This window comes from Mchenga conophoros, linkage group LG4 (assembly GCF_057382185.1).
Source record: "Mchenga conophoros isolate Kocher_MC1m ecotype Shallow Benthic linkage group LG4, M_conophoros_male_GT1.1, whole genome shotgun sequence".
NCBI classification, from domain to species: Eukaryota; Metazoa; Chordata; class Actinopteri; order Cichliformes; family Cichlidae; genus Mchenga; species Mchenga conophoros.
Window position 1 is genome coordinate 6,838,474 of NC_140529.1, and position 11,180 is coordinate 6,849,653.

At 44.1% G+C, this 11,180-nt stretch overlaps 1 protein-coding gene across 1 annotated transcript; it reads right to left on the reverse strand.

Moving 5' to 3' along the window:
• Positions 1 to 1,510: 1,510 nt before the first annotated feature.
• Positions 1,511 to 5,632, reverse strand: LOC146575419 (cyclin-dependent kinase 5 activator 1-like). Its single transcript, XM_085270131.1, has 3 exons — positions 5,126 to 5,632; positions 2,097 to 2,736; positions 1,511 to 2,008 (listed from the first exon to the last, which is right to left on the reverse strand). Exons 2-3 carry the CDS (start codon positions 2,610 to 2,612, stop codon positions 1,517 to 1,519), a joined length of 1,008 nt encoding a protein of 335 aa, XP_085126257.1. The 5' UTR covers positions 2,613 to 2,736; positions 5,126 to 5,632; the 3' UTR covers positions 1,511 to 1,516.
• Between the last annotated feature and the right edge of the window lie 5,548 nt (positions 5,633 to 11,180).

The window sequence follows — 11,180 nt, forward strand, 5'->3', positions numbered from 1 at the left end:
CTTTTGATTACTAATGTGTGTAGTCATTGGCCAAGAAAAGCGATCACATGATCTGCTATAAGAACATATCCTCCATGACCCATCACCACCAGTCATTCACACAGTGTGATGCACCCAACACGAGTGTAGTCGTTTAAAAGTATTCTTTCTTTCTTTCTTTCTTTCTTTCTTTCTTTCTTTCTTTCTTTCTTTCTTTCTTTCGTCAGCACCAATATGGACTGCAGGAGAAAGTGCAGGGTAAGAGAAATAAATGAGCTCATTCCCTGTGTAAAATGTGCCCTGGAGGGGTCAGTATTGCATTTTCCCACGTATTTGTAAACAGCTTACACAAGGGCTTGTTTAATAATTATTCATCTGTGCCAAAAGGTTTAGCATGTCATCCTCTTAAAAATAGACAAATGGTCTCCTAATTCCCAGAATATTTGACTGGATAAACCCAAATGTTCCTTTAAAACTACAGTACTTTATATAATATGCGGATGCATGAATCCACTTCAGTACAATAAATAGGAGTGCCAATTAAACAATCTGGTTGACTTGATCTCATCCACGCTATGCAAGTTAATACTCTTTATGTTATGTGAATGGACCTTGCAGAACCACTTTTGATGAGTGCAATAAAGCTTGGGAAGGACTTTAGGAATAAGGTAAAGCGGAGTTGGCAATAAGCAAGTGGTCATGTGCAAGGACATATGAAGTGACCTCATGCAATGGTTCAATTCTCTATAGATAAAAATGCCTCAATGCTAAATATATACTGTATACATATACAGTATATATATATATTTATATATCCAGCCTCAGTAACTAAATCTGTGTTGTCTGGCGTCTCTAAACCCATTTATGTTTCTATTAACTTTCACAATAAAACTTAGTCAGGACTTTATTTCTTAACATAAAGGCCAGACTGACAAATTTCTTTACACCCAAGGTAAAAGGTAAGTACAATGGATCTCTTGCTCTCTCTATCATGCTGTTAATGTCACATCATGATCTCTGCTAGTCATGCTTTTGATGAAATATGACTTTCCTTTTCTTCATTGTCAGATATATTGTTACTGGGAATCACCGAATTTCCCAGAGGAACCCACCCGAGGGATTAATAAAGTTTTATCTTATCTCCTCTTATCTTATCTCAACAATTGTATCTCAGCTTTAAAACTTGTTACCCTGAGCTCAGGGACCTGGATGCTGAATGCCAACAAGTAGCCTGTTAATCTTGGGAATCTAATCAGATCCAGTCAACATGACTGGCGGTTTGAGAAACACCTCAGCAACCCTGATTTTATCTACTTTGTTGTTTAACTGCAGCCTTCGGGTAAATTTATCATCAACACTGTTTCATACAACGAGCTCTATCTTCTACATTTGAAAAGTTGGTTAATCATCACCAGTAGAGACGCCAGACAACATTACAGCTCAAAGGTAACATTACACTGGATTACATTAGTCTTCCTGTCCTTAACATATTCACTGTCTATCCTTCCACCCCCACCCCCCCACTCCCGGCGCCCTCTTATCGGTCAAGGCCTATGAGGAGCTTGGTCTTCTCTTCCTCTTTCTTGCTCTCATTTTTCAGATCAGCAAACACCTGGGTAAAGAAGTGTGGGTCGGTGTTGATCTGGAGCATCTTGCCACTCATGCGGTTGATGATGTCCAGGCAGCGGTCCCAGAAGGCTTCTTTCTCTGCTTCCACCAAGAAGGGCTTCAGTGGGTAGGAGATCTCGTTGCCCATGTAGGAGTAGGACAGGTAGAGGCAGGTAAGCAGTGAGGCCTGCAGCTCACGCTCCGAGGCCACCTCAGCTGAGACCACGTCGCGGCACAGCATGTAGAGGAAGACCACGTTGGCTGGAGTAATGAAGCCCTGATCCTGCCAGCCCTGAAGAAGGAGGGAGCGGTCCACACTGCGCAGCCAAAGCACTGGATCTGTCGGGGATAGACGCTTTAATCTGTAACACCGACGGCACAGGAACTCGCCCAGGCTACGCATAAGTTCACTCGTGGATGCCTGTGTTTAGGAGGGAAGGAGAGAAGACTTGATCAAATTATGCATGCGTGAGTTTTTAGTTTTCCTTTTGCTATAGAGTGAAGGTTACCTGAACAATGACTCGTTTTGGCGTTCCAGCTGCAGTGGAAGGCTGGATCCCAGAACCTGTGAGGGAATTCTTTTTGGCAACGACAGTAGCTACGTTAGCCAAGGTTTTGGAGGCGGGCAGGTGGGAGGAGGTAGTGGTAGTGGTGGCTGCTGGGTCCTGGCTGGATGAATAGGATGAGAGGTTAGCACAGGACTGAGACTTCTTGAGCTTCAGGCTATTGGAGGCTGAGTTGGTGGTGGCGGCTGCATGACCATCCGGAGAGCTTCCTTTCCCCCCATCCCCGCTGTCTGACTGTAATTTCTTGGACCCCTTCCTCTTCGCTGATACAGCCACTATACGTTTCCATGGGAGCACACTGATGATTGAGGGACGTTTTAGGGACTTTGCTGCTGCAGCAGCGGCATCCTTGGCATTCTTGCTGTTCTGGACGGCGGTGTAGTGGCCCACCGTGGCCGGCCCATCCTCAAACAAGGCTGCCTTGCGGTAGCTAGGAGACAGCGATAACACTGTACCCATGATGTCTGGTTAGAGTTAGCAGCAGAAACAGGGTACAGTGGAAAGTAGTGGGGGAAAGCTCTTTGACTAGTCTAGACAAAAAGCTTGGAAAGGGTCAGCGTCTCACTTCTGGAGGAGTTTGAACCTGTGAACAAACAAACAACAGAAAAAAAAGCAGCAATATTAGTTCGATTTCATTTCAACTGATGAAGTTTCATCAGTCTTCTCTCAGTAGAGAATGAGATGTAGATGTGGAGTGGTTTATCAAAGCAAAGAATAGACCTAGACGCTAAAGTTTTGCACAACCATGACAACTTAACACTCCACTCGCTGATGAATATTGAACACGAATGATGAATATTTTTTGCCTGTTTGCAAGACCAGAAGTGACATAAGACACTGACTCAAAAGAGAATATTTATCGTTGGGATGGTGAACTTTCCCCTAGAGCGTTCAGTCTATCGCCTTCCTCTGCTAAGAGACTTTCCTCACTATGAATTCAACCATCCAGTTAGATAATTTCATGAGGTTGCTGCTGTCAGCCTTGTCAAACATGAAAAATGAGCTACAGTCTCTGAAAAAGATCCTGGGATGAAAGAAAGGCTCGTAGTAATCGTAGTATGAGTTAAGTTTTCTTTTTACTATTTCAAATGCTACAATCCTCACGTCTGAGCTTTGGCTTGTTTTGGTGAGGAGAGAATGAGGAAAACCAAGAAACATTGTTAAAATCTCCCCAAAACATCTGTAAGTGGACCCTGAGTTAAATGGGTTGGGTTATACACAAACTAGTTTTCCAAGAGCAGAATGAACTGAAGCCTACAGCCATGACAAGGTATCCAGATGAAACACCCCAAATGGCTGCTGGACTTTCAGATAAGACTTTTCACAGTTTTCTCGCACAGGACTAAGGAGAGTTTTTACTTCTCCTTTTGAAAAAAGAGTAAAGAAAGTAACCATTGAGGCCCATTGAGTTTGACTACTGTCGGCTCCAGTCAACCATGAAATGTGGTTGAAAGGCTATTTAAGTCCAAAAAGGACCGCACACACTTTGGTGCTTGAGGTCTTCACACTAGTCTAGAAATGACCCCTTACCTTCTTTTAACCATAAAAAGTGACAAATTTGGTTGAGAGTCCAAAGATATTTTGATATCTTTAAGATCAGAAACATTCTATTTGTTTTAGTGAGGGAAAATGGGAAAACATGAGAAAATGTTTGGGAAAACCTATCAAGATATACTTTCTATTTGTTCCTCTTGGGTTTCCAAGTAACAAAGACCTTGAATATGATTTTAGAAAGTGAGGTTAGTTTTCGAAACCAGAAAGGACACTCTGGTTCCTACTTTGTGAAAGCAAAAGCTAGTCAGATGAAAATGGCCCAAACAACAGTTCTCAAGGTCTTCTTGCTAGTTATTCCTCCAAGGCCCTCAGCTTGGCTAAATTTTCTTTTAACGAGGAAGTCAAATTCATGACATTTCAGTATCTCTTTTGCAAACAGCATTCAGACACTTTTTGTTTTCTTTTGATGGAGGAAGAAATCCAAGCTCCTGGAGAAAACCCAGTGGACAAACATGGTTTTCAAGCTACAGGAAAATTTTGTTGTGATGCAACACTGCTAGCTGCCTGCTAGCTGCAGTAACATACAATAAATATCAATCATATCAATGTTTACAAATCACACATATATCATTGGTGATCATTGGTGAAAAACCTGGATTCTTATCTGCTAGACCATGAGAAACAACCTGTAACCGGCCAGATAGATATTTACACAGTGAATCTGCTGTCCACTTGTAACAATGACAACTGAAGAAGCTCCTGCCTGGAGGAAGAGCCTGCAAATGCAGATGAAAGCAGGTCACAAGACCAGCTTCCCCTTTCAGAACACGTCAATAAGATGAGTTTAGGTTAGGTGGTGGGAGTGGGTTTTTTTTTTTTACTGCGCAAATCTCTGCTTCCAAGGTCCACATTGAGCTGTTGGTACTGTATGTTCATTAAGTGAAGAAAAGCACCCCAGAGCTTATGGTTACAGCAATATACCAACGAGAGAAAGAGTCAGCCAACTGCATTAGGTGTCTGTGCAGAAACTTCATAATAAATCGTGCAGCCACACAAATAGCTGGCATTCCATCACAGCAGTCATGTATAAATGGCGCACCTCCCCACATAAAGCTGCATATAGACGGCACTGGTAGCCCCAGCATGGGCCTACCAGTGTTCACCAGCATTATATAAGAACCGAGATAAGGCCACGGAGGCAGGGAAAAGAAATGTGCGCAAGCATCCATCTTAGCTTCAAAATGGAAGCCTTGAACACCCCCCCACCCCCGAACACCACCAACACCACCAACACCAGGCAGCATCAGAAGCACACACGAGAGGCAGCCCTGAACATTAGGAGAAAATGCTTTTTTCTCTCTTTTTGAGCAGGTGGCTGTGTACTGACTGATCCTGCGTTTATCTGAGAATTATTTGAGCGTCTTTAATATTTCATCACCTCACAAGGCTGGTGTTACAGGGAAAAACACGTTTCCTACCTTCTAATTAATCTTCTCTTCTTGTGAAATCCATGTATCCCACCTTGACCTCCCCCGTACCCTCGCTGCTGGGTAAGATCAAAATGTGAAAAGGCTTTCCGCCCACGGAATCCACAACCGCCGGCACGAGCTCGTCCAGCCAAACGGGTCTCGCTCGAACACCGACAGGTCTGCTGCCCGCGCCCCTTCCCTTCAGAGCCTCATTCAGAAAGAGTCTCTCGCTCCTCTGCGGGAATACACACGCAAAGCGAATATGTGCCGCACTCCTTCGCTCGCAGCGAGTGGAGAGATGTCTTCCATTGAGAAGCCCAAAAAACTACACGGTGGAGGCTGTTTGATGCTCACAACTCTCCCAGACATGAATCAAACAGCACGCCGGCCCGCTGGTCTAAAAACCTACATTAACACAAAAAAGCGGCGACAGAGAGAGAGGGGGACAGAAAAACATGGCCACGATAAAGTCCAAAAATAGACGGCAGCTTATTCCCTCAGTAAAGCAGCAAAGCAAAGAGCGAGCGAGACAGGGAGAGAGAGAGAGATGCGGGCATCAGCACTTATTCGGGTTGGATGTGCGAGAGAAACGGCGCTCTCTCATTGGCTGCTGCCTGGATGCTGCTGCCGCCGCTGAAGTCGTTCAGCCTATCGCTCTCCGAGGTGCTGAAGCAGCCGGCCAAACGTGTCGAAGCTGCTGCTGCCGTGCTGTGGTGGTGGAGGTGGTGGAGGGTGGCTGCTGAGGATCAGCGCAGTGATTTTTGTGAATCACTTCATCACAGCGAGTGAGGCCCCGTTAACACCGTGTTTGCTAACAAAAATAGCAGATTCACAGGCGAATCCACCTCTTACAGGTACAACCCCCCCCCCCCCCCCCACCAACACACCCACACACACACACACACACACACACACACACACACACACACACACACACCCCTTCCCTTCCATCACAGGGCTAATACTGAGGGATGTACTAGTTGCTCTCTGATGTGTTCACTGAAATATGAATGTGTGTGAAGGTTAGACAGAAAGAACTTATGTTGTATAAATGAGTGAAAGGGGTTGTATAAAGTGCGCAAGCTGAGTAGATAAGAACCATTTAGTCAGCTGACTCAGTCTTAACCAGCTCCTCTCTCAGAAAGATGTTAAAAAATTATTTTCTCCTTACATACACAATCTACATAAATGTAGCGCCCTGGGACTATATTTTCTATTTAACATTCTTAAAGAGACAGAAAGCTACATACATGTTCCCAGTGTGTCCGCACAGGTTGTGGCTGTCCAGGTCAGGGCTTCTTTGAGTGGTTGAAAAAAGGAAGTCAAATGGACTTCATCCAAGAGGTTTCTTCAGTTCTAAAACCAAATGGTGGAGAGTCCCAGGTATTTAACTCCTAGTAGGGATTGTTCCCATAGTTCCGAGGGTCACTAACCCTATTAATCATGTGAGTCATCACATGAGCCAAGGTGTGAAAAAAGGCGTGGATCTTTATCATCACCGGGATTAAGGGTGAAACCCCAGTAAAGAGATGAGATCTTCCCCCACCTCATCCTGCGCCTGAGAAGGGACCTCAGGACTCCTTAGGTGTTTTGTCCTTGTTTACTGGGATCATGATTTCCTCAGAGCTGAAACTTCCACTCTGATCCTGAAACCACGACTCCTACATTCCTGCTTTCTGAACCGTTTTATCCGTAAGCTGGTTGACATCACTACAACAGCAGGGATGACGTCTCACAATCAGAACCTGGTTAGAAAGCTGAAGCTGGCTCGGTTCACACAGATATTGCTGGTACATTTATTTACTTATTTTTTGCAATAAAAACCATGAAGAGCGTGCTCTTTCCAACTGTGTTACATTGGCCACCCCTTGATTGAATCACAGCAATCTGGCAGACGGCTCAGAACAATCAATGCCCACACGCACAGACTGAAAAACAATTGCTTCCTTAGAGCTATGGCCTTCATCACAACCCTCCTGCTCATCAAAGCACTGATTACTGGAAATACCCCCCCCCCCCATCCACACACACGTTGCACTTACACATACAGATCTGACGCCGCTGCTCTTTTTTGGCTAAGGAGAGTGTTCACCTAAAATGTCATTTAACACTTAAGTAGCATTAAACGATATCTAAAATTGGAAACTATTATGAAAATAAACAGTGACTTCAGTGAAATTAGGTTTAAGGGTCTGTCAGCACAATTAATCAAAGAAGGCATTATTTTGATGAAGTCAGTGAACAGCAAAATGCTTTTAAAAAAAAGGAAAACTAGTGTAACTCTGAAAGAAGATAATGAGACAATAATCAGTTTGTCAGTTCAGCCAATCACTACCCAGATATTTCCAAAATGTACTTAGTTATGACATTATTTAAAAATGACAACCAGCTAAAAATAAATAAAGAAAAAACAGCTATATGTGCTGTTCAAGATTCATCTGGGAACACAATATATGATCCGATACAAATAAACAACATTTTCAGGGATTTCTATAAAACGTTGTATTCACCACAAATAAACCCATCTAAAAAAGAAATTGATCAGTTTTTGGACAACATAACTCTTCCAAAATTATTGGACACTCAAGCAATGGCACTGGATTCACCACTGACACCAGGTGAACTCCAGGAAGCCCTGATAAGTATGCCCAATAATAAGGCTCCAGGTCCAGACGGCTTTCCTGCAGAATTCTACAAAGAATTCTGGTCGATTCTAGCACCAGTTTTCTACAGAACATTGTTGGAAATTAAAGAAAAGGGCAGACTTCCATCAAATATGAATTCTTCAAACATTAATCTCCTGCTAAAACCAGGCAAAGACCCTGTATATCCCTCAAGCTATCGTCCAATATCCCTTATAAATGTAGACCTTAAAATAATCTGCAAAGCTCTCTCAAAGAGACTGGAGAAAATAACCCCCTCTTAATTCATCCTGACCAAACTGGTTTCATAAAAGGTAGGCACTCATCAACAAATACACGTAGATTACTTAATTTGATAGACTACTCATACAGTAAAAACCTAGAAACTACAATATTCTCTTTAGACGCAGAAAAAGCATTTGACAGAGTTAACTGGAAATTTCTATTTGCAACTTTACACAAATTTGGTTTTGGATCCTCTTTCATAAACTGGTTAAAAATATTATATAATTCCCCAACAGCTTGTGTTAGAACAAATGACCAAACATCCTCCAGCTTCTGTCTCTTGAGGGGCACCAGGCAGGGATGCCCACTCTCCCCTTCACTGTTTGCAATTTTTATTGAACCACTAGCAGCAGCAATTAGACAGAATTCAGTAATTAAGGCCATAAAATGCAAGAACGTGGAACATAAAATCAGCCTTTATGCGGATGATGTGTTACTCTTTCTCCAAAATTCACAAACCAATATCTCTGGGGTGATTGAATTGATAAACTCTTTTGCAAGAATATCAGATTACTCAATTAACTGGTCAAAATCTACAGTCCTTCTGATTAATTGCTCCTTCCATAATTCCTTTTCTAAACCATTGCAATCGGGAAATATAAAATATTTAGGTATTAATGTTTCTCCCAAGCTTGCAGATCTAACTAAATTAAACCATATCCCACTTTTAAAGAAGGTAGAAGATGATCTGGCTAGATGGAAATGTCTACCCATATCACTCATGGGAAGGGTTGCCGCTATAAAAATGATGGTCTTACCAAAAATAAATTATTTATTCTCAATGATCCCAACTAAACCGCCACAAGATTGGTTCAGATCTCTAGATTCATGTATGTCCAAATTCCTTTGGAAAAATAAACCCCCACGTATAAGCTTAAAAACACTACAAAAGACCAAGGATAAAGGAGGACTAGAACTGCCTAACTTTCAGCACTACTTCTTAGCCAACAGGCTTCAGTTTATCTCAGGATGGCTAAAACATACCCTCTTAGATGAACCTTGGCTAGATGTAGAACAAGCACTCTGCAATAATCTAGAGATCTCAGACCTACCATTTATCAGCTCAAACATCCAACGACATGAATGCTTTAAAAGCATCAACATCAGCTCTTCTCTGACAGCATGGTGGGAGTTTCTAAAATTGACGGCGTCTTCATTAATCCCATGCAAACGTACACCTATCTGGAACAACCCTGACATATTAAAAACAATAATATGATAAACTTTTCAGATTGGAGTGGTAAAGGAATCAAATATTTAGAACATATACTAGAAGGAACAGAATTTATTTCATTTGACGGACTAGTTACACAATATGGGATCAACAAGAAAAGATTTTTAGAATATCAACAAATTAAATCCATAGTAAAAAAGAAATTTAAACCGGGTCAAGTTGAACTACAAACACCACCAAGTGTGGTTCAATTTCTTACTCTTAAAACCCCTAAATTACTATCCAAAATATACAGAATGCTTTCTAAAACAGATGAATCAATATCACTTCCTATTGCAAAATGGGAAGCGGATTTATCAGTTAACTTAGACCTAAACTTCTGGTCTCAGATTTGCTTAAAAACCTTTCATCTAATTAGAAATCCCAGTCTTCAATTAATTCAATACAAAATATTACATAGAGTGCACTATACAGGTCATCGGATGTTCAAGATGGGCTTTACGTCTACCAACAACTGCTCACACTGCCAAACCAATTCACCGGACAATTATATCCACGCTCTTTGGTTCTGTCCACCAGTTCAGAAGTTTTGGTGCGAGATATGTGAAGACTTATCGAAGTGTCTGAAATGTAACATTCCAACTTCCCCCTTAGTGTGTTTGTTGGGCAGCTTAGATAATGTCACTTCAGAAAAGAATATCGCCCATATGGTTTTCACTGCCCTATGCATAGCCAAGAAAACAGTCCTCATGAACTGGAAAAATAAAAATAATCTTAATTCTAACCAATATAGAAATTATCTATTAGATTACATTAGTCTTGATACAGCCTCTGCCACCACATCAGATCAATTGCTCTGGGCTCCTTTGATCGGCTCCATCACCTAGTGGGGGTGGGGGGTCATAGTTTGGTCCCGCCTTCACTGTTGTGATTGGTGTGGGGGTAGGGACAGGCTTAGGGCGTCAGGGGGTTCCCCGGAGGCATCTTCCTTGGGGGGCTCAACCCGGGGTAGCGGTCATGTCCGGTTAGGGGCTCTGTTGGCTCTCAGGTGACTGTTTCCTCGCGGCTGCGTGCAGCGGGGCTAGGGGAGGGTCTGTGCTGACGGACGTGGGTTACTGACCTGGTAGCCTGGCTGCCCCTGGGTGGGTCCGGGATGGGCGTGAGGTTCTGGGGGCGCTCCGTCTCTGGGCTGGGACCCGGACCGGGCCTCGGGGGCTTGGGTCCTGGTTGGTGTGTTGCCGGGGTTGTGGGTGGGTGGGTGCATGGGGGCCCAGCCCTGGAGCAGGGTGCCGCCGGTGCGTCGAGCCACCTGGGGGGCTCTTCAACTGGTGGGGGAGATTGTCACATCTTGCAGGAGCTTTCCTCTCCTCAGGAGCTCCCTCTGCAGGAGGGGGAGATACAGGAGAGGTGGAGGAAGATCTCAGCCTGGGTGTTTATTGTCTTATGTAGTCTGGAAGATGAGTGGATGGTGGGGTGGGTGCAGTTTTCTCTGTGGTGGGGTTGGGTGGACTGTCCCGGGCTCTGTGGGGCCGGGCGGCGCTGCTGCACTGGGCCCGGTCTGGATGGGCCTGGGCCCCCTTTCCCTGGCGGGTCGCGGAGTATGGGGGTGCCTACTGGGGTCAGCGGGGGAGCTGGCCCCAGGGAGGGGTCACTTGCCCCTCCCTTCCTTCCCTCCCCATCTCCAGCTGCCTCCCTCTTCCCGCTCCACCACAACCACCCACACATGCAGGACCTTGGAGTAGGGGTATGTCACCAGGGTGCAGAGGAGGCTACCCCCCCCCCCCCCCCTCTGTCCCCTTCTGGCTGCCTCTGCCTCAATTTTATCCCACAACTTAGACATTCACATTACTCACACTCTCATTACACATACATATAGGATCTTGGGGGTGGGCACAATACACGGAGTCCAAGTTACCATCAGGGTGTACACCTCACCCCTGGCATCGTTGCCCACCTCTCAATT

Coding starts and splice junctions, on each gene's coding strand:
- LOC146575419 (XM_085270131.1), bottom strand. CDS start 2,612: ATGGGTACAGTGTTATCGCTGTCTCCTAGCTACCGCAAGGCAGCCTTG. Junction 2,009..2,096: donor CAAAACGAGTCATTGTTCAG/GTAACCTTCACT, acceptor TCCTAAACACAG/GCATCCACGAGTGAACTTAT.